This window comes from Dermacentor albipictus, unplaced genomic scaffold, assembly GCF_038994185.2.
Source record: "Dermacentor albipictus isolate Rhodes 1998 colony unplaced genomic scaffold, USDA_Dalb.pri_finalv2 scaffold_14, whole genome shotgun sequence".
Classification (NCBI taxonomy): domain Eukaryota; kingdom Metazoa; phylum Arthropoda; class Arachnida; order Ixodida; family Ixodidae; genus Dermacentor; species Dermacentor albipictus.
Window position 1 is genome coordinate 3,715,512 of NW_027225568.1, and position 27,259 is coordinate 3,742,770.

The following is a 27,259-nucleotide window of genomic DNA, read 5'->3' on the forward strand; positions in this document are numbered from 1 at the left end:
GAGTCCTCCACTACGGCGTGCCTCATAATCAGAAAGTGGTTTTGGCACGTAAAACCCCATAATTTAATTTTTTTTTTCACGCAACATAGCAACACATGTTCAAATGGGCTGCAACAATACACAAGATTGTGGAGATGTAAAAAAAAGCAAACAAAACATTAGAACAGGCTGTAGTAAGGAAGTACACAGGGGGGGGGGGAACAAGGAATATAAAAAAATTGTTGGAGGGGAATTTATGTGCCAAAAGTGAACCAACACCACCATTTTAGGAGGGGCACTACAAAAGATTACTTTTAAATGAAGGAAAAGAAGTGCTTTCCTCACACTTTCCGCTAGTCTCAAGGGGTTGAGACACCAAATTTTGAGTCTATGAAAATGATACTGTAAGCTTCCTCTGTATGCAAGGACACTCGACATAAAGTGTTGGACACAGAAAACGTTTAAAATATAGTTTAATTAGCTTCCAAAGAGTGCCTAAATGCTCGTTCTCGTGACTGAGACCCATCGCCACCGCGAATGACATGGACGTCACTGTGTTGGAAGCATAACAAAAGTTTTAGTGACATCATACCACATTAGAGTGACTTGCAATGAGTGATGACCCACAGCACCAGGCAAGCCTAGAGAGCCTCGAGGGCAATGAGCCGCGTCAGACGTAGAGTCGTAATTGGAGCTGCTGCAGCTAGCCAAGACAACTGTCGGCGTGGTTTTGTTTGCCTGCGCTGATACAGAATGTGTGTGCGAGAGCAGACGATGCAGCAGTGTGTGCGTCACAGCTTGGTGAACCCACGTGACCAAGCTTCCTAGACAGTGACATCACTGTCAAACACTGCGCCCACAAACCGAAACTGAAAATCTTTCACATAAATAATGCGATATTAAATTATTTACTTAGAATATAAGAATATTCGAGCATGTATCATGCTTCCTAGAGCTATAAGAAAACGTTTGAAACAAAGAACGCGCAAGCCACAAATTTGATGTCTCAACCCCATTAACGCGACTTATTTTGCTACAGAGACTGGCTGACGTGTATCATAGTGTTACTGGTTTTAAGATGAAATCTGAAATTCTTGGTAAATTGTTTCAGAAATAATGTAATCAATACTCAGAGGTAGACGATACTTCTGACAGGAACAACATGCTTTTAGTTTCTAATTAGCCACGCAATTACATTACCAGAGCCAAACCACTTGATCTGTGAGAGGACAACCCAACAAAGGTCTATTTCAAATGTAAAATAAGGGCAAGTGCTGGCTTCACCTCTGATGGTAAGGAACATGGCACTTCCACTGCTGTGAAGTTTTTAAAACTTCCTTGCATGGAAAGCACGAACCACTTTTACGATGCACATATGTTCGGGAAATATATTGATCCAGGACTCACAAAAATCGATGTGTTGCTAAAATCGGTGATGAGAGGTTTGTGATGCCTGCAGCTATTATAACAATGTCGTCAAGTAGTCCCACCATGCTCCATGGGATTCTTGTTGACAACACTTTGAAAATTTTCATTCGCTGTATAGCACGCTCTACATGAACTCTTGCTGATGCTATCTTCTGTGTCCTAAGTGCATCGCCCTTTGACATCTGCTTTTGTTTTTTGAATGGAGGCCTGATTAACTCAATTAAGTGATCCGCACAAATGTCATCGATAAGAAAGCCACGGTCTGCCATTATGGCATCTGATATTGGGTCTAGCTGCTTGATGAGGCCGCTTTGCTCAAAAACAGCCTTATCTGGGGTGCGGCCTCCATATCCTTGGCTTATGTGGGTAATAAGGCCACTTGGTGTAACAGTCACCATATATTTAACCGTGAAACCTTTCTTATAGAAGGAGTAGGTCTGTAATGCACATCGCAAACAGCTGGGCTGCCCAATAGGAATTTCAGTGCAATCTACAACGACACGCACATTACTAAAGTGTTTAAAACAGATGGGCAAATGTTCAACAACATCTTCTTTTGGTGGCACAGCCACAGTTACCTTTAAAATTTCAGACATCAGCTGAACAGTCTCTGCAATTATGTTGCTACATGTAGTTAAGGAACAGTTAAAAAGGTGACTCAAGAATGCAGTGGAAATATTATGTTTCAATTTCACCAATGTCAATGCAATTCTTTCTTTTGCACATAACTGGTGCCGTCCTGAAAGTGAATGAATTTTTTTGTAGCACGTCACAAGAGCATTCAGAACATCGATTGATGGCAGGCCTGTGAACGTATTTACATTGCTATTATATATAGTGTCCACAAACTTCTGTGGAAAAGAACCTGATGTCACTTGGACAGCCTTGCTTTCTGTAAGCCTTGCCCCTGAAGCCATTTCTAGGAGGAAATTTGCCACATCTTTTTCTTCTCTGGAATATTCTCCCATTAATGTCCGGGGGCCAGGTTGGCAAGTGCATTCCTGTCGCAAAACAAAATCAAGAGTTATAAAGTCTGAGTTTTCCGAGTCTGAGTCAAGAGTTTTTTTTTTTGTCATTCCAATAAGGCACGTCAATGTGTTAAATTCAATGTTGGAAGTAGGAAACCCGGGATTTTTGCATCAATTAATTTTCTCCCATCACACACCACAATGCTTTCGCGAAGTAAATCCAGAAAGCATGCTTCAGGCTAGGTAAAGACAGCTGCCACATCACAAAGATATAGGAAAATAAATTACCATATTTGCTATGTCCTTGTCACTTATTGTGTTTTCAAGGCTTTGGTCCATACTGCTAGAGGATGGGAGATCGTCCTGCAATGTCGGATAGAGTTTAGTCCAAGGAACGAGTGGTTAAGCAATGTGTACACAAGTTGCAGTTAATGTGCACCCATCACACGTCACATGATACAATGCTTTTACGAAGTAAATGCAGAAAGCATGCCGCCGTCTAGGTAAACAGAACTACAACAACACATACATATACAAAGAGAAATTACCATATTTTCTTTTTCACTTATTTTGACCATGCTGTAGCCGTCAGGGGATGCGAGATTGTCCTGCAATGTCAAACAGAGTTTAATTCCAAGGAACCAGTGGTTAAGCAATGTGTGCACAAGTTGCAGGCAGCCAATTTACCATGGTGGTCGTCCTGACGGGCGCATGGGTCCTCCCCTTTGCTTCCGATGGGGAGGACGCAGTCTGTTTGCTTGATTCGTGCTGTAATGCATTAAAAAGTGTTGACATTATTTATTGCATGCCTGTAGCCATGATGTATGTACCATGAGCATATAAGTGCTGCACTATGTAGTCAAATTAACTTACTCTGGCTGACCGACATGCACGTCGGCGAAGTCTTGCCAGTGAAATCTCTTTCAAACGAGCATCCTTTTTTTCATCATAGCATGACGTTTTTGGTAGGTTTTCAGTGGGTACTGCATTTCTTATCAGCCGCCGCCTTTGACATGCAACATCTGAAAAAAATAAATGAATTGTTTGTGCTTTATTGTGTCTCAATATGGGCTGCACCGAGAATTGTTTTCTTTTAACCTCGGAAACAAGGCCACAATATTTATTTAAAAAAAGCATTCGCAAGGAAATGAAGCACAGGTTTGAGCGTGCAGGGCTATGCAACGTTGTATACCGAATGTAGCATCTCCAAATGTAGTTGAAAGCTGCTCATAACACACAGTACACAGGTGCAAACACCACCACATGACCAGAGTATTTTTGACACTGACTTGGGGATGATTTAATAATCCAGATAATGCTAGTTTGGGTACTAATACTGCACATATATATGGGACACGTCAGTAGACGGCGGACGCCGTAAATTTTCGTCGCAACTAACAAACGCATGTAAAATTGACGTGTGGCTGTCGCGTAAGTGGCAAACCTATGCAATGAGCGTGAAAGGCTCGCCGTTGGTGCGAAATACCAGTGTCTTATGGGCACTCTTGAGCGCGTCGGAGATTCTCACGGGCAATTGGCAAATGCGTAATCAGTCGCGCTGAGAAGTGCCCGTGTGCAGTGCGCCTGTGCTGCAAGTCCATCCACGCCACGCATGATATTTATTGCGATTTCGCAAGCCACATACGTGCCACGTTTACACTCAACACTTCCCGAACTTGCTAGTACATCATTCGTAAACATTTGAATCTCCGAGGCCCGTATAAGTTGCGCGAGACGTGCTGGGCATCAACAGCCTCTCGAGTTACAGCCACGTGTAGTCAACGAGTGCAAAGGAGACGTTCCTCGCAGAAACCGCTGTGAAACGTCGAACATGAGCTCTAGTTACAGCCAATGTGGTCAAAGAGTGCAGAGGATACGTTCCTCGGAGAAACCGCTGTGACAGATCGAACCTGTGCTCGAATTTCGCGTTGCAGCTGACATATGCAGCAAATAATGCTCAGCCCAATCGCAAGTCCTCGCAATGTGAAACGTGTTTACAGAAGGTGCCGCAGTGACATGTATAATGACCATTGCACAACGGTCATGTATTAGGTTCGAGTTCACAAGTTCACAATAGTGTCTCACCTGGTAAGGAGAAATTATCCCGTGCAAAATGCCGTGAGCACACAGTCATTGTCGGCGTCACAGCCTTGCCGATGCGGAGGTTCGTGATCCACTTCGTTCTGCGGCTTCGGTCTTTCCGTTCGGAGGGAAATGCGTGAAAGGAAATGTTGCTGTCTTTCCATCTTGCTGACACGCACTGAGGAACACAGCAGAACTGCTTGGCCGTTCGCTTTTTTTTTGCTACCGGCTCCATTCTAGCGTCTATGACAGCAGACCCCTACGGCGCACATGGCGACTGGACCTCCGTATTTCGTTTCTCCCTACTGCCGCTAGGTGCCGCATAGATTGCTGGAGTTGCGAATGCCTGCGTCTTTATGGAGGTGCGCCTATTCGCGATTTCAAGTACTCGGAATCGTCACTCATCTGTCGTATTAAAAAAAAAAAGTCCTCCGGCATGAAGTGCGCACTGCAAACCTTCATCGCTTCTGTGACAGCTTTGCCAATCCGCAGCTTAATAATCAATTTCTTCCTCATCGACGCAGCCGGTGGGAATGAGTGAAGGCTCACATCACCTACCGCATAACTACCGCTCGGCACCCATTGCGGCACGCAGCAAATACGGTTACTTCTGTGTTTGCTCATTCTTAGCATGTTAAGTGTCCTTCAGGGTCCCACAGGAGCTTTGAACGCGTTAAAACATCAACCAAAAGTGAAGGAAAACGTAGACAACACCAATACGCTACCCGAACGGGCGGCGAGTATAATCTTTCGATTGTTTCCGGCCGCCGCCGCACGACGGCACCAGCGTACGTGAAAGTTGCGAATAGCCGTTGGCCGCAACCCTGTGTAACGTAATAACCGGGCGTAAAGCGAAGCTACCGTCTCACATACAACCACAGAACACCTATACAAACTTAGAGAAGGGAAACTGTACCTTCCACAGTGCTACGGAAATAAGCGTAGCGGTGGCGTCGTGAACTAAAGTATGTGACCACGGGTGGCGCTGTACAACAGGAAACGGAAACGGGGTTTTGCACAGTTTAGCAGGTGTTCTGTGGCTTTGCTGGGTTTCTGGCTGCTGCGCCTCGATCGTGCTCCCGCCAGTTTAGTTGCTGTGTGGCAAACGTAGCGCCTACATATTTATATAGGCGCTACGTTCGCCATACAGCAACCAAACTGGCGGGAGCACGATCGAGGCGCATCAGAATACATGTAGCGCTGAGTCATATCGAGTTAAGGCACACCCTGAACTGACTTTTAAAGGGCATCCCGAGCGGTTTTTCGTTTTACGGCGGCACAACTCGGGGCACCCCGAGTTGTGCTGCCGCGCTCCAGCTGTTGCATTTCGTGTAGGGCTACTGACAGAATGCGGTTTCCAGATGGCACGATGGCCTCGACTGGAATAAACGCACACGACACCAAAGATTGAGTAAGCCTGAAAATATTTTATTTGCATCTTACAAGTACAACAAAAAGCACACGTCTACGCATCCACACAAACGCGGTTACATAGTCAGGAACATAGTCAAGAAATGGCTCATTAATAAGGGTAGCACAAACGCACAAGAAAGAAGACCTAAGCTACAAAACGTACGGTCGGCTGCTAAGTATAATAATTTCCCTGTCACCGCGTGTCACTTTTATACAGCATCTTTACCGCACTACCAGGCCGGGTAGTTTGGCGGAAAGAACGCAACAGCTTACGGCCGTCAGCTGCCTCTTCCTTACGGGCGTCATAATTATCCTAATCTCCGCATCAACGTCGTGCAAGTCCGCATACAGGTATCTGTATCTGAACCATATGTGCCAGCTTAATACATGTGTAGTGAAATTATGATAACCACTGCGTCTTATCGAACGTATTGGTTTTGCAAATGCGTATTACCGCTGACGGAACGACATACTGTAAGTGAAGCACAAGAGAACAAAGACAAAAGGAGGATACAACACTTGAAGGAGAAATGAAGAATTAGTAGGCGTACAGCAAACAAGCGATGACGGAGAACACACAATGATGCATCGGGTGTTCTGTGACATCGATTTGCGTAATTACGGTGTTATGGAGATCAACGGCATAAAAACGTACCTTCAAGCGTACTCCCTCAACCTCCGCCGCATTCATTATGATAATCAACGCCTTAACAAAATGAGGGACTATTCCTTGCCAAGAGTAGACCTTTTTACAGCAAGTCTATGTAACGACTCGCAGACGAAACCAGCATGCTTTCGAAAATGTTTTACCGCCGTAGTATTCGAACGCCAACGGCCAGGAAACACATCGATACCAATAGGCTGTCGGCTGTCGGTGGTTAATCAAGTACAAAAACCTTGACGCTATGACTAAAAAGCAGCTTTAACAATCAAATTTTAAAAAAATCAACTGCCTATTTGCCTGAGGTAAAAAAGCATCCTTAGACACCTCGATTGTTCATGTTAATGGTTTGTGTAAATATAAAAAAATTCAGCATGTTCAGCGCCCCTTGCAGAGAAAGCACAAATTAAAGTATTCGACCAAATTACAGTAGCTCCACTTACGCGCTTACGCTGAAACGCGCCTCGATTGATTTTTCGCCCTCTGTGGTCATTTGTTGAACTTGAGAGTGTGCGGGGCCTGATGCAACTCTCCACGGCCTTGTTTGGATTGGCGCTGTGTGCAACTCCCGAGTGGATGCATTGTTACTTCAGCGGCAGGGGCGACGCTGACCGCTTTATCGCGCCGGATGGGGAGGCTTGAACGTCACATGGGCGAGGGGAGCGACGTTGCATTGGGAGCCGCGTTTCGCAAGCTTTCGTACCAAATGAGCTAAATTGAAGGAATCCGGTAACGGGGGGGGGGGGGGGGCGAAATGAGAAAACCGCCCGTTTGCCGCGCACTGGGTGCCCTTTAAAGAGCCCTAGGTGGTCAAAATTAATGCGAAGTCCCCCACCACGGCGTGCCTCATAAGCATATCGCGGTTCGGGCCCATAAAACCCCAGAATTTACTTGACTTTCGTCGGTTCTTCCCTTATTTTCTTGTGAAGTCACCAGGCAGCGACGCTGAAACCTCGCTCGATGTGCGCGCGGGAAGTATTTCAGAGCAGTGTTGTAATGTGCGAACACCTGGCGCACAAGACTGCAGTTACTTAATACCGCGATGCTTGCGTCTGGGTCCTTTGAAGCACAGCATTTCATTGCTGCTGGAGCCCGGGACGGGCGTTCCCGGAGGGGTTAAGAAATAGGTCAAATATCGTGCGTAGGTGATTTTCTGATATCAACCTCCAAAGTGGCCATCGCTATCGAGCCATACAAGCAACGGTCTAGTTATTGGTATAACGTGTGGTGTAGCGTTAATTACCCGCCGTGGTTTCTCAGTGGCTAGGTGTTGGGCTGCTGAGCACGAGGTTGCAGGATCGAATGCCGGATACGGCGGCCGCATTTCGATGGGGGCGAAATGCGAAAACACCCGTGTACTTACATTTAGGTGCATGTTAAAGACCTCCAGGTGGTCGAGATCTCGGGAGTCCTCCACTACGGCGTGCCTCATAATCAGAAAGTGGTTTTGGCACGTAAAGCCCCATAATTGGGCGTAGCGTTAAGATCGAGAAACAATTAGTGAGCGCACGGGTTTGCCTGTTTGAATATGCGCAATCGCGAATCTCAAAATTCAAGTGCTGAAATCTGCGTCACCTGCGACAGTTTTTCTCGTCAATGAAGTAATGGTCGGCTGAAAAAAAAGTAAGCGAAATAGAGAAAGCGTTACCAAATAAAGAAAAAGTAATCGATTAATTGAAAGACTACGAAAACATTTATTTGATTAGAAAAGATTATTTACGCGTAATTTGTTACGTACAATTCTGCCTTGAACCCAGCATGTCCCCTGCTGTTTATCAGCTCATTTATCGTTTTCAACCGGTTAAAATTGTAGGCATTGTGCGCACAGGAGCACGTGCGCGCTTTTGTGTTTGCGTTGGAAGTGGATAAGCCCCAGGGGCTGTGAATGTGTAGCTAGACAAAACAGCCTAGCATGGAATGCTCGGAAAATTGTACGCTCCGTGCGCAGTGAAACTGCACTGACCACCGTGTTGGTCGACGCCCCCCGCTACATTATTAGCTTATTAAAGAGCTGCATGCAAACCTCACAAAAGCCGGCAACTATCCAGCACCCGTGGCCATCGATAGTCTTCTAATATATTACTTGCATGCACTGCGCAGTGAGTGTCGTCCACGCTAGAAATATTCTTTTTCTTCTTTTAATTTGGGGAATTACATACACACACACACCGCAGGGAATGGCGACGTTCGCAGTAAAATAATGTGGTTTACTAAGTTAGTGACAACGTTGTTGCGGCTAGGGTAGCGTTCGGGGGCATGGAATCCACCAAGCCCATATATACGACGTCAACTTGTAGAAAATGAAAGAAAAATAGTTTATTTGGCTACACGGCTCGAGTGCGGAAGCCCACTCCATGCCGGAGGAAGTTAAACGTCTCAGTTCACATCAGGACCCTCTGTCCTCTCTCGAAAAGTATCTGCGTTTAATCCCCTCGTCTTCCCTAGGCAACTCAACTAGGGAATCTGAAGACAGTCCAGCAGCAAATCAGCATCGTCGACTCCGTTGCGATACCATGCCCCCCCAGGCTATTCAAAACCCGCAGTAACTCCGCCTCGGCGAAACTGGTTTGGAATTTGTGGCAAAAAGAAATCATCCGGGCAAGATGAAATAATCCGGCGACATCTGGTTGGTTCGTCGTAGCCTACCCTGTTCTTTGAACAGTCTGCAAGGTCAAGGTCGGACTGATAGCCTTTTGTAGAATCCTGCAACGGCCGGTTTACACGCTGTCTCGACGACTGGATAAGTGCCGAGGAATGGGTGGTGATTTGACTCGTCTAATTACTGCGCTTATCCCTTCGTTGTTGGGGGCCTCCCGTTCGTCCTTTCCTCCGGTTTCTAGCCAATGGTGGGATGGGCGGACGTCTGGTTAGAAGGTGCGGTGGTTTGACACGTGGCAAACGTTCAATTAATCTCCTTGGTTGTGTTGAGACGTAACAAGGTACAGTACCTATAATGAACTACAAGGCTTCCTACACAGAAAAAAGAAAAGAATGCAAACTAGGTCCACTTTTACTCCTGGTAAGGTTACTTCGTATTTTTATTCGCTATGATCATGACTGATGCTCGCGTACCCTTCGGTGCCCTAGACACAGCTTGTGAGCTGTATAAAGCTGTTGTCGTTCCGCTATAACCACTGCACAGCCACACCTGTACACCAAGCATATCGCTTTTCACAGCTCGGCTTGCTTTCTCACGGCGTGATTCAACACCTCTGATTCTCTGATACTGCGCCTTCTCCCTCTATTTTCTTAACTAATCGTATTAAGCAAGCACGATATCACACCGCAAAAGTCAATTTCGGAAAAGAAAGAAAGAAAGAGAGAGAGAGAGAAGAGGGGTCGAAGAAACAAAGGATTCCCTCCGGAAAGGACCTATTTCTACGAGATTACGCTGCAGTACACAGCGCTCACACTATTTAGCCTGGCAAGGACACAGCACTCCATGCCATGCAGATGGTGCCCCAGGCATGATCGCGGCTCAGCAAGCTCCGACCAGGGCATTCTGTGTGCCCCTCACGTACAGCGCGCCTATTCCGCAACTCCGGAGCCATATCTGTATACGACAACACCTCACTAGCTATATAAGTCAGTGTTAGGCGAATACTGAGACCAACACAAGCGGTTCTTAGAGCATGATGGCGCGCTGGAACACGGTAGAAGGTGACATAGTTTCGGTTTCTGCCCACGAGACTGCACGACGTGGCAAGAAGAAGAAAAAACGGAAGTAAATCTTTTTTTGCTGCGGTGCCAAGTAAAACAAGAACACATAGACATTCGGTTTGTGTGTGTTATTATTTCTCTAAATTTTAATTGGTCAATTGAAGCAACAGATTGCACAAACAATAGATATCGGGGCCCTATAACGTAAAATTATTCCAATACGTTTTTATTCCAAACTTTCGAAGTCTAGTTTGCGTAACCGCCGACGCAAGCTTTGGGCGGTGACCAGCAGCGTTGTCTGAACATATCAATCAAACGATCTTCTCATTTATAGGATGTTCACTTTTGTTTGCTTTAAAAACGAATATTGTCGCCTACACTGAGCGGCTTGTCTTATCTAACTGGCTGACAAGAGGCGAGCAGCACGCTCACGTGGAGAGGGATTCGATGGGGGCGAGCCACTGCACTCAAAGTCGACAACCGTATGAAGAAGGTGGTGCCGGCGTCTGCGATTGGTCTGCTTCGCCTTCCTTACCTTGCGGTGGCTGGTGGAAAATCGCGGCGGCATGCAACGTAAGGTTAAGAATGCCGCTAGCACGCATTATCAGCAAAGAAAAGTTGGCAGAGTGAGGTCGTGAACCTGCCGAAAGTGCTCCTAAACGTTACAAGGCCACGCAAGAAGTGTTATTGCAGGCAAATAAACCCATGCTCTCCGGACGGTGCGAGTAGCGAGTACCTGACAGATCGGCGGCAGCCAATATTTATTCCTCTCGGAACGGGGCAGCCTGCCGCTATCCAGAAAAAAAATTCAATTTTGTTCGGCATATTAATTCATCTTTAATGCGTTCACGTCACTTTGATGCGGTGAGTTCGCGGTTTTGAGACGTCGCGTGAGAAGCAGGTGAAGTGGGTGCAGCCTTAAACTTTTGACGAATAGACAAGGTCTAATATCGGAAAGACGTCGAATGAGAAATAACTATTTTTCTTTTGTTCGGTCCAATCATGCATAATCAGTGTGTACACGTCATATCAGATCGGGAGCTGTCGCGGTTTGCTTGACGTCGCGTGACAGACAGGCGAAGTGGAAGTGGTCCAAAAGGGTATCTTACCAATCGCGGAGGGCTGACTTCAGAATTGGAATGGAAAAGTTTTGAATAGCTGTGGGTTATAGCGCCCATCGTGTTGAATAATTCTCGAAGCGACGTGTCACTACGAGCGGCATCACAGCAGTGCGATGCACGTAGGCGCACTAGTGCGACATACGTCTACGCTCCGGCTGGGAGCGCGGCTCCCGCGAGGAGAAGGGCGAACGGCGTTCGGTTTGAAATTGAAGCCCTTTCCGCGGCGCGCATCGACGTAATACTTAGCAGAGAACGATCGTTAGCGCGCATTGTATGTACTGCGCTTGTCAGCTCAAAATGGCCAGATCTAGGGTTAGCAATCTCGAACACATGCTCTGGCGATGCCCCTCGTTACAGGGACCCAATCGCATCACAGAACAAGAGTGGAGCTCTGCCATCCGGAGCTCGGAATATGCACATCAAACTTGGGCTGTCCAGAGAGCCCACGATGCGGCGGTTAGGCTCGGCCTACCAGTCCCCACGTGGGAGCGGCCCGCAGCTCTGCCCTAGGGCAAAGCGTCTCAGGACCTTGCTATTAAAGTTCTTTGTCTGTCTGTCTGTCTGGGGAAGGGCCCCATGCAGGGAACCGCCATGCTCTTCTCGAGTCATCACAGGGGAAATTGATCCTGGCTCTGGGGGGGGGGGGGGGGGGGGGGGAGGCGCCTCGCGGCGGCAAGAGGAAGGCAGCCAATAGGGAGGTTTAGTGTTGGGAACGCAAGCGGCTTGCGTACGCAAGAGCTAGGGGCGACGTTACTGCGCATGCGCAGACCGCAATGTCTACTTGCGTCCTCGGGTTGGGGGAGCGGCCGAAAACATCGCTGCCCCTAAGAGGTCACGTTACACACGTGACTCTCGCGGCGTACGAGAACTTACGAGAAGCGAGACCTGCCGTGTCAAGCCGCGCTCCATGTGCATCTCGCCAGACAGACGGAGATAATGGCTGCGCCAACTGCACCGACGAGGCCGAGTGCGCGTGTGTACTTCACGGCCGACGTGGACGTTCAAGTTCTGCGTGAAGTCAGGGCGATCAACCCATTCGAGGATGTGTCGCGGTGGGCGGTGATTGCACATAACCTCCTGCTGGTGCTTCTAAAGCATTTTTCAGAGCCCGGAGCCTGCGGGATCGCGTGGACCTGCTTCTCGCACAGTTCGCCGCACGTGACCGAGCGAACCTAAGAAAGTAAGTATGCTGTTCGCTCCGCTGCTTCCAGCAATTGTTCTCCGAGTTTGTGTTGCCAAGTTGCAACCTTACCTGTGGAACGTTCTTTTAGGTCCGGAACCGAGGAGGACTACGACGAGAAAGAACAACTTCTCGCAGAGGTGTACGAGCTCGCACGAGAGAGTGGCTACAAGCTGAAGCACTCCGCTGTGCGCAAAGTTGCGGCGACACGGCGGCAACAGCAGCAGCAGGGTCAGTCCCGGCGGCCGGCCACGGATAAAAGCATGGCGTCGGCTGTCCGGGACCTTGCTGCCCTGGAAGTGCGGACCGAGTCTGATGATGCGGCCACCTCTTGTGACGACGACAACCTTTGTAAGTTCCTCGTTAATCAACAAGAAATAATGCTTGTATTATTAACCCTAGTATTTCGAGTATAGTATTTAACGGTTGTTTAGCTTATATGCTGGCAGTTAAAGACTTGTATTTGTTAAGGCAAAAATATCGTGATGAAACGGCCGCGCTGTGCACAAGTGTCGCGGTACTACATAAATTTTGAACGTATTAGCCTACCTTTCCGTCGTGCTCCATGTAAAACAAAGATTGTACTGCCACTATTGCAGCGATCTTTTCCTTAATTAGTGAACAAGGTCGAGCCACTGTTTTCGCCTGATTATAGATATGTGGCAGCACATCCTCCATGCTCCCATTGACGAAAAAGAAAAGATTGTGGTAAAGGCTTCATATGGTCAGTATGGATGGAAGCTTGGGCTAGTTGGTTTGCCATTGGAAATGATTAAGTAGCGCCAAAAACAAACGAAGGCATATGCGCATTCACATTGCCTGCTTGTGTCTGTAGGTCACTTTTTATATCTGTTTGATTTGCTGTACACCCTATTCATTACATATATATGTACCGTCTCTTTCAGGGTCTGCAAATGGCAATGAAGCAGCAGTAGTGTCTGAGGCAGAGCCTCTTCACGGTGACTACGAGGTGCTGGCCATAGCTCCAGAGCTACATGCCAGTGCTTCGGTAAGTATGTCACCGTGGAGGGCAGTCTCTATAACCTCTTTTTGCCCCATCCGAGGCCCCACCACTAGCCTTGCCACTAGCCCCACACCTAGCACTACTCCTGGACCCATACCTGATGCTACCCCTGGACCCAGCCCAAGCCCTTTTCATGACCCCACCCCAGGCCCTATCCATAACCCCACCCCAGGCCCTATCCACAACTCCACCCCAGGCCCTATCCACAACCCCACCCCAGGCCCTATCCACAACCCCACCCCAGGCCCTATCCACCCCATCCCAGGCCCTATCCACCACCCCATCCCTGTCCGCCTCTCGGGTACCACCCCTGCAAGCACCACGACTCCAACTGGCACGCACCGGCAAATTCGTACGTTGTAGTAAACCATCGATAGACCTTCATGAGATGGTGCGCACCAGCCACCAGCTGTTGGCCGCAAGGACACGGCATGCTGGGGTGGAGGATCTTCTTTGGCGGCGCCGAGTGTGCTACAATTTGCTTTGTATGGGCGCAGAATTTTGGCCGGTTGTAGCAGTATCTTTTATGTGCAAGGGTTTTTGTTCTGATTCAGCTGTTCTGTAGACTGTGTGATACATTCCGGTGTTTTTCTATGCCTTTTTATCAAACTTTCATTGTACTCTGCCCAAAGTGAATTTAGCCCTAAGTAACATTTGGGCTTGTCTCACTAGGTTTAGTACTACCAGTAATTTTGCGCCTGTGACAAATAGCACGATTCTAGCCCTTGAGCTGATCTACTCGAAGGGGCAGACATTACTTGCACAAAAAATCGAAGTGCTTAATCTACTTCACGAATGAAGATTTTAACTAACTGCCTTGCATCTCATGTTGCAATTTACAAATTTTAGCTTGTGATACTGGCATTCTGTGGATAACATCATTTTTAAGATATGCAACATCAAACTTGCTGTAGAACTGTCATTCCACTTACATTTTAAACGAAACTCCATTTTGTGCATTAAAACACAAAATTAACTGCACCACTAATGCATTTCTTTGCAACGTTTGCGAATTTGTGTCTCAAAACTGCTGTTATCATGATCACTTGTTACAATTGGATCTACCTTGTGAACTATCCGGCTTGAATGTGAAAATTGCAGTATGTGTGATAATCGGTGAAAAACTTTGTGCATTATTTGAATGATTCAATAATGCATTTTGATTTCTAGTCCCAGTAGTGTCCACCTGTTTGGCCATACCAGCCCAATGATTATAATTGTGCTATCTGCCACCGATGACTTTTAAGAAGTTACCAAAAGTCCACAGAAACACCCAAGATTTGACTACCTAGATTAACAACCATGTCTTGGTCAGGTGTATGCTGCCTGTACCGCAACTATACATATGCTGGGGAAGTGGAGAGACAAGCACGATAGCTTCTCCGAGAGATGTTGTTAATCAAAAATGAATTATTGCTTTTAAAGCATACACATTTGTATGCAAAATAATGGGTCCTGGCCACAGTGATGTTTTCGGACACAGGCATATGTACATAATTGATATTAGAGCGACAAATGACTAACAAAAAAAAGACACAAGATGAGCGCTGCATGTCCTTTTTGGGTTGCCATCATGTTTTGCGCTGATTTCAGCTATGCACCCATTCAAAGTAGTCGTATGGCGAGCAGCGCATACGGTGTCACAATGTAAATCTTCAGCGCTTAGCAGGCTTCAACATGAAAGGTAATCCTCCCAGTAAGGTTGAAGAGCTCATTCATTGCTGGTGCGCTTCATTCCCAAGCACATGAGCACCCATCTGTTACTTCGTTGGTCCAATCAAGTCATTGTATTTGCCTGTGTATATGTACATGCTGTTTGATATGTGCACAACTGTGATGTAAACATCTAGGGCAAAGTTCTGTTAGCCTTGCCATGAGTTGTTGCTTCTGGATTACTTCGTGGCTGAATGGAGATCAAACACAATCAAATTAATGAGCCTCATCTGTCTTGTAGTGGGAGACAGCGCAAGAAAGGACAAAAGATACACAAGCGCTATGTTGCGTGTTCGACATGTTCAGCAAGCTAGTAAATAGGCATGAATTTCTACCAGAAAGTCTGAGACCAAGCGGCATGTCTGGGACATTTCGCATGCAATGACTAACATATATGTCCCACTTGTAACGGCCATATTTCGTATCGAGTCACAAGGCAAGCAAGAAACTATTTTCGGTCACTTTCACATGGGCTGTGCAGCTCATTTGATGAGGGCAAGTGCTGGCGATAATCTTGTGTAGAGAGGTTTTGTGGCACCCACTCCTAGTGACTGCTGATGTGCAGAACATTTTAATTGCCCCTCTTGGCATGTAACCATAATCTACATATCTGTTTTATTTACAGGAAAACGGCATGCAGACCCCCATTTGGAGTTCTTTGAAAAAAGGCTGGAGGTGGAGAAAGGGACCAGAGGTGCAGAAATGGACCTTGAGAGGAGCCGCCTCGCTCTTGAGGATAGGCGTATTCGTCTTGAAGAAGACAGGCTCTCCTTCGAAAAAGAGCAGTTTCTGCAGAAGAAGCGCGAGTGGGAGGAGGCGCAAGAGGAGAAAAAAGAAGAGCGTCTCCAGCAGCTCCAAGAAAGGAGGGAAGAGCGAGAGTTTTTTCTCCGTCAGCAGCAAGCTCTCCTGGAAATTATAAAATCATATTCACAAAATTTGAACCAAACTTCTGGTTGATCAGCAAAAGTTGAATGAGGGATGTCTTTGGAGCCAGTGTTTCAACAAGGGAACTTGTCTTCACCGGGAAAACAATTGCTTTCCTTGAGAGCATTTATGTACTTTCCTCTCAAACAACTCCTATGGGGGAGAATAAAAAGAGGCCCATAGAGAAGAGTAAGCCACATTGTAATTTTTCTATGTGCTTTACGCTACTCTCTGCACCTCTTTTTATTCTCCTCCCCCGAAGGGGTATTAGAGAGAAAGGTACATAAACACTGTCAAAGAAAGCAATTGTTTCCCTGGCGAAGACAAGTCCCTTTGTTGAAACACAGGCTCCTAAGACGTCCCTTGTTCAACTTCTGTTGACCACTTCATCCACGTCTTCCTACGGTTCTACCAGTTCAGCAGCCTCGGTCTGGCAAGCAACACAAAACGGTCCTTATCAGGACCACCCTTCATGTCTGCTTCGGCCACGGGGTCACATGAGACTCCGCACTCCACCGTTACCCTCTTTGCATGTTCGGCAGAGCTTTATATTGCATATATTTTCATGAGAACGAAGTAAGTTGTGAGAGACTCCCTATCCTACTGTTGGTTTCTTCTTGCTCTGATGCTTTTGGTACCCTCTTGGTCTGTCTGTATGTCTGTGCGTGGTGAACTGGCTGATTTGGAGGCCTCAGCTTGAGATGAGACAGCAATGACTGCTTCCACCATTTGTTTCTTGCCGACAGGACGGGAAGGCACTAAAAAGTGCGAATTCAGACCGAAACGGGTAGTCGGTGCTGTAAGGGTGCTGCCATGTTGCTATTGTTGATAATGGTTAGGGTGGCTATTACGGTTAGCAGGGTTAACTGCCACAGTAATTCTCTGTATACGACACGTATGCACAAAGGCCACGGCATAAGGTGACGTAAAGCGTATTCTGGCAACAGAAGAATACGCTTTCAGGCAACATCAATAATTTTCAGGTTAGAAAACCTTGGGTTCAGATTCACGAGTTTTAACTCAACGAATTACCATCTGCTGTGATGGCAGAGTGGCAATGGTGTTCTGTTGGTTCAGTGCAAAAATATGTGAATGCAAAGGCATTATCTTATGCTACATGCCTGTTTCAGTGTTATTTAATAAGCCTACAAATATGGGTAGCAAATGGCATGAGACACCATTGTGATGTTCTATCCTTGCATAACATTACTTGCAACTAAAATTCGGATAATTACGATTCAAAGTGGAAAATTCAGGCTATAAGAGGCTTAAGGAAAAGTCACAGATAGCAAGGCTCCAAACTAAGCTAGTTCATAATACTTCATATTAACAAGTAGAGATGACAGAAACAAACTAACAATTGTTTATTCTCACACATCTGCTTTTTCTTGATGACACAAAAGCAAACCTATCGCTTCTTTATCTATGCATGTGAGCAATCTCCCACTCTGTTTATGCAGTGGTGCGATAGTGAACGTATATATTTTCATAAGCCAGCCTGACGGTGTGGATGTCTGAAGTTTTGAAAACGAATGGAAATAATACTGATCGTATTTGAAAATTCACGATTTGCTACATTTGAAATTAATGAAATATTTTGCAACCAACACCTCTTAAAGTCTGGTTACTGCTTTCCATATGCTAAACTAAATATTACAAATTATCAGAAGTGAAGCAAGAAAAATTTTTGGAGCAATGCAGAAAGAAAAAGTAATGCAACCTTTGTTTATGCTTTCGTGGTGGAAGCCTATATCACATTCTGACTTTCACGTGTAATCTATCATCCAGTGTTTTTGGCAGTCTAGTCAGAGGCAGATGTATCTTTTAAGCTACAACAAAGGATGTTTTTCTTGCAATGGGCCCTCTTACACGTCACTATGACAAACAACCTTCAGCAGTTTTTTTTTCAATAGTTCAGTGTTCTTGGGAAAGCACTTGTACAGAAAGCAATGCGTTGTTCGAAGGTTTGTTTGCCATCAGGCCCTAAAATGTTGCGAATGACCAGTGTGATGAATTATGTAAGCAGGGGGCACAATGTGCGGTGGGTGATTAAGGGAGCTGTAAAAAAAATTAACGGAAGAGAGAGAGCGTGGTGACCTGTTGACAGAAAGAAAGCGTTGCCAAGCCAGATTCCGCTTGCAACGATGAATATGATGAGTAAATAAATCTAGTAGCACGATTTTGTAGCGGCTCGAGTGCATTCATGATATAAGCTTGATGCGGGCTCCAGATGGGAGATACATACTCAAGTTTTGATCTTACAAATGATTCATAGGCAAACATTTTTTACTTGTCGTGGAGTATGACATAGATGTCTCCTAAGAAATCGCAGCGATTTATTAGCAGCTCAGATGATGGTAGTGGTGTGCAAGCGCCAGTACAGATCACAAGATAGAGTGACACCGAGGTATTTGAATGATTCGACTGATTCGATTGTCACACTTGCAATGGAATAGGTAAATCTATATGGCGCCTGCTGAGGTTACGGCCAAGAGTTCTTGCCTCTCGGCGGCTTTCTCGGCCCGCTGGACTGCCCAGAGTTGGTCTTCCAGGTTCGAGCTGACCAGCGTGGCCTGCCATCATGCGCGGAGGCTGTTGATGGAGGCTTCGCTCTCATTGTCCTGTATTAGTGCCTAGCATTCCCGTAGCATGTGTTCTAGCATGGCTCTGGTGCTACACACTTTGTATCTATCTGTTGAGTATATGTCTGGATAAATAGTGTGCATTAGTATTGGACTCTTCTATGATTTGGTTTGTAGTTGTCGCCACTGGACAGCTTGCAATCTACTGAGTTGTGGATAGGGTGGCGGATAAGTGCATCTTTGCATCTTGTAATGGTTGGTGATGTCGTTGAACCTGGTCATTCTGTCTTCCCATTCCCATACTTCGGAGGGCCCTGTCGAGGGGTCTATGTTTGTCTCAGCTCGGAAAGCGAGTCCTTGAACTACGTTGTGTGCTGCCGCATTAGGGTTGTCCTCTCCCGTTGAGTCAGTGGTGTGGGCTGGCATCCGTAGGATTTGGACACATCTGTCTGCCCCTGTTGTTTTGCCTTTTCTCAGGATGTTTAGCGCCTCAGCTGAGATCCGGTCATTCGTGAAGTTGCGTACTGCCGTCTGGAAATCTCTGATTATATAGGATGTGTTGGTTTCTGCTATGGCTAACACTATAGCCGCTTCCTCCGCTGTTTCGATGCGTGTTGTGTTTATAGTCAGGATTGTGTAGCATTATCTGTTGTGGTTAAATACTGCTGCGACAAAGTTGCGTTTGTGTTTGTAACGTGCAGCATCTACAAAGACCGCATCCTTGTTTCTTCCGTACTTCTTTGCCATGTTCTTTGCTCTGATTTTTCTCGTGCCCTCGTGGCATATTCTTGGGCAAGATGGGTACCGTGAGTTTAGCCCTCATTTCTTTGTGTGTGTCCCGTTTGTCTCCCTGTTGTTTATGGTAGCGGATCCCTAGTTTATCTAGGATGCATCTGCCCGCTGTCGTTTTGGAGGCATTCATATTGCACTATACATTGCGCTTCTATTGGCTCCTCCAGCGTGTTGTGCAGACCCAGCTCAAGGAGTTTCGCCATGCTTGTGCTTAGCATGAGTCCAATCGCTTGTTTATACATCTTCCTAATCGGGCAGTCTAGTTTCTGCTTTTCTGCGGCGCACCATTTGTGGTATGCCACCACATACATGATCTGACTTATGACGAACACCTGGATGATTCTCATGGTGCTTGCTTCTTTCATTCCCTCGTGCCTGTTGGTGATTCTCTTGATCAATCGCATCATCTGAGAAACTTGGGCTTCAATTTTGCGAGTGGTTTCCCCATTGGTGTCCTTGGCTTCTATGATTAATCCCAACACCCTTATCTTCTTAACTTTGGGTATGGGTCGCCTATCTTGGGTCATGAGTTGTATGTCTTTGTAGGTTTTTGTGCTGTGGTTCTTGGGAGGTATCCCCTTTAGCGTTGGTCTGTACAGCAACAGTTCAAATTTTTTGGCCGAGCATGTTAGACCGGTGCCTTCTAGATATTTTTCTACTGTTTGAACTGCTTCTTGTAGTCTCTGTTCAATCAATCCATCACTGCCATCGCTAATCCATAGCGTCATGTCATCTGCATAGATTGTGTGGTTAAGTTCTTTGATTCTTTGTAATTTGCTAGGAAGACCAATCTGAGCCAGGTTAAAAATCATAGGTGATATAACCGGTCCCTGTGGTGTGCCTGCACTGCCAATAGGCACTTTCTGGGACATCAGATCTCCTATCGTGATTTTTGCCTTCTCTATCCGTTAAGAAGTTTAGTACATAGTTGTACGTCCGCTCGCCCAAGCCAAGGTTGCTGATTTAATGCAGTATGGTTTGGTGTGCCACATTGTCGAATTCCTTCTTGAGATCTAGCCCGAGGATGGCTCGAGTCGATCTCCCTGGTTCGTCTATTACTTGGTGCTTCAGTTGCAGCATGGCAACTTGTGTAGACAGGTTTCGTCGGAATCCTATCATCATGTTTGGGAGTAAGTCATTGTCTTCTACGTAGTTGGTGAGCCTTGCTAGGAAGGCATGCTCCATTAGTTTGCCCATGCAGGAAGTTAAATATATGTGTCTTAGATTCCCGAGTTTATTTGTTTGCCAGGCCTTGGTATTAAGATGAGTTGTGCCATCTTCCACTGCTGCGGTAGCTTTCCTTGTTTCCAGCACTCTATGTATTCTGTTAGTTTGCCAATGGATGCGTCGTCCAGGTTTCTGAGTGTCCTGTTTTTAAGGGCGTCTGGGCATGGTCCGCTTTGGTGTTGAGTTTGTGCAGGACTGCTGTTATTTCTGCATCGCTAAACTCTTCATCGAGGTTCGAGTTCTGTTCCCCCTCGTATTTGGAATGAATACATAGTGATGCATGTGATATGTATGCGAGTTCGACCTCTCAAGAATTCTTGCTCTGTTCCTTTATACGCGCATAGGATCTTGTGCTTGTTTTGCCTGTGCACCGTTTTTGTTTCGTCTGGGTTAAGGAGGTATTTGAGTAACCTCCAGGTCTTGCCCGTGCGCTTGTGCTGAGTTGCTGATCCATCTCCGTACATAGTTCCTCCCATTGTCGTCATTGGAGCTGTTGTGCATATTGTTCTACTTCTTTGTTTAGTAAGGCTATCTTCTTCCTTAATCTTGTGTTTCTACGTTTTCCATTGTTGCAGCCCTTTGTTGGACTCCCAGATGTGAGGGAAGCCTGCTGTCTATTGTTTCTAGCTGAGCCTCTTGTGGGTTCACCTCCGTTGATTTGGAAACGTCTTTCTTTAGGTTGGCTGTCCACTGATCAATGTCTGTAATGGTTTCTATATTCATCTCTTCCCTTATTTTCCTGAATTTCACCCAATCAACTACTTTGAGTTGATTATCCTTGATGGTATAATTTCAATTAGTATGTTGTCTATGTCTGTGACTCGTGTATTATGCACAACCGCATGGTCTCTTCCGACTAGGGTGGTAAGGACCTTGGTTCCTCCTACGGCATTGCCTATGGGTTGGTACTCTGATAGTATGGCGAGACCATTCGTTTCTTGTGGAATTATGTCTGGCTTTTCTTGCATTTTTAGATACTTATAGAGATTCGATTTTTTATTTTGGTAACTTCTGCAATTCCATTGCCATCTGGTATATCTACGTTTTCTTTGCCTGGCCATGATGATGCTGTGATTTTAGAGGTTGTTGGATCTAGTATCAACGGCTTGGGAGAAGACTTGGGAGTTGCCTGGACTGTTTCTATTTCCTTTGCAGGGCCTACAGAGTCCATTCTTTCTTCTAACCTCATTACTCTTATGTTTATATGTTGGTGTACGGTTTGTAGTTGTTGTGTGACTATGCTGACCATGGCCGCCTCAATTGATTCTTCCATCTGGCACATGTGCTCTTCTATCTTTTTGTCAAGTTTGTGGTTCAAATACTTCTAGACGTTCCTTTGTTATGCTTGTGGTTTTAGTTTTCTTGGGTTTGGTCCCATTATACTCGATAATCTCTGCGGTCTTGCGTTTAAGTTGTGGAGTATCGCTGTTTTCTTCCAAGTTCACATTCTTGCTCTCTATTATTTGTTGTACATTCGCTCTGTTTTCGGTTTTCAACTTATTGTTTGAAGACTTCTTTTAATCTTTATTTTTTATTATCCCCGCTTAGCCCGAAAGCGTTACAGCAGGGGGGGTTACAAGCATGAAAAGAATACATCTTGATTCTCACTGCACACCTGTTCACATGACAGTCTATTCCACTGAGCGATAGTTTTTACAAAAAAAGAGTTGGCATACAGGCCCGTCCTAGCCCGGTATTCTCTAATTTTGCACTGGTGGTCAGTGCGTGCCGATATATAGTGTGGTGGTTTTAAGTACATTTCCCTATCAATTCCAGTTTTGTTATGATAGATTTCATACGGAAGCTTTAGCCGCAGCCTCTTTCGGCGAGACGACAGGGACTCCCAGTTGAGCTCTGTTTTCATTGCTGTGCAACTGTGCCTCCTCCCGTACCTACTCAAGACGAACCTGGCTGCTCTGTTTTGTATTTTTTCTAGTTTATTTATCAGACATATCTGTGACGGGTCCCATAGGGTACAAGCATATTCCAAAATAGGTCGTATACAAGTTAGGTACGCCGTGCTTCTAAGGTTGGAATTTGCGCATTTTAAATTTCTTTGAATGTAATTCAGAGCAACTGCCGCTTTGCCAACTACATAGTCCACGTGTGCCCGCCAAGAGCAGTCGCCCGACAGCATTACGCCCAAATATTTAGTCTTGGATTTAGTACTTAATATATTATTCATTAGACTGTAGCTGGCATCGATTACTTTTTTCTTCTTAGTAAACCGCACATGGACGCACTTTCCGGTATTCAAAGTCATTTTCCACTTTGAGCACCATTCGCAAAAACGATCTAGGTCGGCCTGCAGTTTGAGAACATCGTCTTCATTATCGATTTTTCTATACATAATACAGTCATCTGCGAAGAGCCGCATGTTAGAGTCAAATACCTAAGTTATTATCATTAATATATATAAGAAAAAGAAGAGGCCCCAGAACTGATCCTTTGTGTTCTCGTGTTCTCTTTACTTAATACTGCCATTTGTTGTTTCATTGCTGCAACAACTTGATTTAGTTGTGCCAGCTCTTCCTCTAATTTGTGATTAGCTACAGCCTCCGCGTGCTTCCCCTTAACCGCACTTGCCCAGCTCACTCACCGTTGCTGTTGGCGGGGGGTTACGGGGAGTCTGTTCGAATAATGGTTATTAACGAAGACAAACTGAGAGCGGTTATTCAAGAATGCTTCAATCCACTTTACCACATCAGGGCGTAAATTTAACTGAGACAGTTCTGGGAGTAAACATTTATGAAGAACGTGTCAAATGCTTTGGCGAAATCCAGGAATATGGCATCAATGTGAAGGTTATGGTCAAGATTAACATGCAGGTTGTGAAGGAAAATGGCCAGATGGTGTCCTGTTGTAAATGTATGTGTTTGCATTTGAATACATGTACTATAAGTTGGTATTTGCCCATTTCAACAATAACACAATATTGTTGGAGTGCATGCAAATGCTTAGAAAAAAGTTTGTACACAAAAATGCAGCAGCCAAACACAAAACATCACTAGTTTATTGATGCAAAGAACAAGCATGCTATTGGACAACTCTTTGAAGGCCACTTCATGCTTGGACATGAGCGCACTGTATCACAAACAAGGTACTTTTGATGTTAACATGAATTTTTCACATGAATGTACCGTATAAACCAGAATATAAGTCGAGATTTTTTCTTAAAAACAGCGAGTGAAAGTCGCCCCTCATCTTACATAGCGGCCATTAGCAGAATGCGAGTCGCAGTCTGGCAACCCGCGGAGTACGTGTTCGCAAACAGATAGCCAAAGCCGTACCGACGTGCAGTACATCCACAGCCTGAGGACGCACTTGCGCACTCTGTGCAGCACCTCTGTGCGCGGTCACTACTCGTGATTGTACATTCAATTCAATGCAAAGCCTTGGAGCTTACGCGTTAAGCCGGACTACGCCGAGAAGAGTTCAGCGCACCGAAGTCATGGGTGCGTCGTTTTATGAGGCGCAAGGGATTTTCCCTCTGCGGTCGCACATCTACCTATACGCCAGAAGCTGCCAGAGGAGTTCGCCGAAGCTCGTCAGCTTCCAGCGGTATGCGATTCGGCTTTGAGAGGAGCATGATTACATGCTCGGACAAATTGCAAACGCCGACGAGACCCATCTGGTTTGATATGCCTTCAGCTGCCACAGTCAGCAAACGCGGCGCCAAAGAAATGAAAGTCCTGTCGACAGAAGTGAGCACTCGTGCTTCACTGTCATGCTTGCGTGCACGGCAGATGGCAGAAAGTTGCCTCCTTTCGCCATTTTCAAAAGAAAAGCCATGCCGAAGGAAGCCTTCCCTTCAGGTGTTGTTGTTGTGCACGTGAATGAGAAAGGGTACATGGACGAGGCTATGATGATCAAATGGGTTCGCGTGGTGTGGAATTGCCGGCCCGGTGCACTGCTGTGTCATTGGAGCACACTGATTTTGGATGCGTTTCGCGGTCACCTGACAGAATCAGTAAAGCGCGCGCTCACGGAAGCTATAACCAACCTCGTCATCATTCCTGGTGAAATGACGTCTACCCTTTAGGCACTCGACATCGCACTAAACAAGCCCGTTAAGGACAGAGTGCGACAGGAATACAATGAGTGGATGGCCGGCGACAATCCGAAGACGCCGACGGGTCGCCTACAAAGGCCTCTGCTTGCGACCGTCTGCAGCTGGGTGTTGTCGGCCTGACGTTCTTTGCCAGATGCCACGGTGCAGAAAGCTTTCAAGAAGTGCGGCATAAGCAACACGCTGGATGGAACCGAGGACGATGCACTGTAGGAGGCGGTGAGCGACAAAGAACTGTCTTCCGATGACGCTGATGAAAGTTCGGACTAAAGTCGCAGCTCCGGTGGTCCAGGGACACAGCCGACGTTGCAAATAAATGCGTTTCGGCAATATTTGCTTCATTTCTATTTTTTCTATTTTTGTCACTTCAACGTAGGGGGGTCGACCTATACACGGTTTATACGGTAAAAGGTGTCAGCTACACCCTGGGGCATCAAATTAATAGATATACAGATAAATATTGCATGGCACTGCAAACTCACATGCAGAGTTCAGATTGTGAAAGCATGCACACACAACATATTTTACACTACTTTGCACTAGAACAACAGCAGCAGCTTAATAGTTATTTTCTGACATCACATGGTGAGACAAGTTCGTACTGAAAATGAAGACGTCAACGATCTGCTCATTTTCTCCGAACACGTACAATGTCATAAAAAATGGGGGACAAACACTGAGAATTAAATGTTATCAGGCTGATCTTGGATGTGTCGCCCGTAAATTCATGTAAAGCAGATTCGACATAATGTCGATAAGTAGACACAAACATATCTCGACTACTGACACTGAACATTTATGCGGCTGATTCCACAGGCATCATATTGAAAACAGCTACAAATGTTCGTGTGCACCTTCACTTAGGCTACATTTTTGAGTGCTTTGTAATGGAGCATTTGCTAATAGATCTCTTCTTTATATGGCGACGCAGACACAGCGAGTTGACCGGCAATGGCAGAATCAGCACGAGTCTTGCACTGTCAAAATGTCTTCTTTCTGCATAAGCAGTGCCCTCTGCTCCGTCAAGTAGCACCGGTCTTCATTACATTCACTTCCCGTCCAGAAAAGAGCCACCCTGGTGACTTAGGGGCTCGACACGACTGTAGGGTCATAGTAAGGCTTTGGCCAGTCTATATGCACAATCTCACACCCTCACCGTCGTTGAAGGCTTCGAGACATCTCGATGGTGTTTTTGCTCTCCCCGCAGCACTGGTCATCATGTTCACTGTTTCTGGTTAGAACTCGGTTTTGAGGAAATGGTGTCCAGCTCAGCGGCCTCAACCACCTCTCCTATGTGCATTTTTTGAAGGTTCGTACATCGAAGTGTCACGGCATGCCAGCAAGTAATTGCAAATATGTAAGCCCATACCAGGAAGCATTTCCCGGAGAAGTACGTCCGGGAAGTACCGTGTTGTGAGTGAGGACACTGTAGTATGTCCCCACACAGTCATCAAATCCAAGGCGGAGCATCTGTGTGGGCCTTTGGCATCCCCAAAGAAAAGACCTCGCAACATGAAGATTTCAAGCTCGCAAACCATCAAGCTTGACAGCTTCTCAGTCCATGCCATCTATCTGAAAGTGCACAGCATGTACATGAAGAGGAAGGAGCAAAAGGCTGTCAACGAAGACCGATCTGCCGAACTTCAACAATACGATGGACATCGGAATGAGGGGCTATCTAACAATCTGAAAGCAGCGCTTTCAGTGCAGTTCGCACGGTACTTTGGTGTTTCGGAGAGTGGCGCGTCATAGAGCTATGGAGGCAGCCTGTTGTAGCTTGATACCAGGCACGGGTTAGAAGATAAGTTATTATCGAGCCGCATGCTGGCGGCCTCAAGTCAACCACAAGAAGAGAACACAACAATACTCTGGCTCCTAATAAGCACACGTCATCTCTTGGCGCATGCGCAGCCAGCAGTAGCTTGCGAGCACACAAATATGCCACGCAAATGACTGATGACGTTACATTTCCTTCACGCACAATTTTAGAAATGATAAGTTAGGCAATCAGGTGGGCGCCAATCCCTTGCGCTCCTTCGTAGGGTTACCAGCTGCTCATGACTGCCGGAATGCAATGGAGTCGTTGCTGGTGATGATTACTCCTGGCTTTGGTCTGTCGTCGGTGAAGTATCAGTGATGTCAGGTGCGTGTGGCAGTTCTACTTCAACCAGTGGGTCACGTATCGTTGGATCTATGTTCAGTGGTCACAGGTGGTCCGCGTGCACGAGCCGCAATTTCTTTCGCGCATTCACTAGATATGTTGAAGACCATTCTCCGCGCACAGAATGCACTAGTACGCGATCACCCACAGCAGACACGCGCGGCGGACCTCTGCGTATATCAGGAGACGTTCTTATTTTGGCACTCAGGTGGCTCAAAACTCTGGCCCGTTGTCCTTCACTACCTCCAGAGGAAGGCCATGCGCTGCGAACGAAG

The 27,259-nt window shown here is 46.2% G+C and overlaps 1 protein-coding gene across 1 annotated transcript; it reads right to left on the minus strand.

Annotated features, from left to right (window-relative positions):
- Nucleotides 1-250: 250 nt before the first annotated feature.
- LOC135917878 (uncharacterized) lies at nucleotides 251-3,014 on the minus strand. The gene has a single exon (XM_070528762.1). It carries the CDS (start codon nucleotides 2,481-2,483, stop codon nucleotides 1,383-1,385), a length of 1,101 nt encoding a protein of 366 aa, XP_070384863.1. The 5' UTR covers nucleotides 2,484-3,014; the 3' UTR covers nucleotides 251-1,382.
- Between the last annotated feature and the right edge of the window lie 24,245 nt (nucleotides 3,015-27,259).

Bases quoted from the DNA above. Each gene is read 5' to 3' on its own strand.
- LOC135917878 (XM_070528762.1), bottom strand. From the start codon at position 2,483: ATGACAAAAAAAAAAACTCTTGACTCAGACTCGGAAAACTCAGACTTT.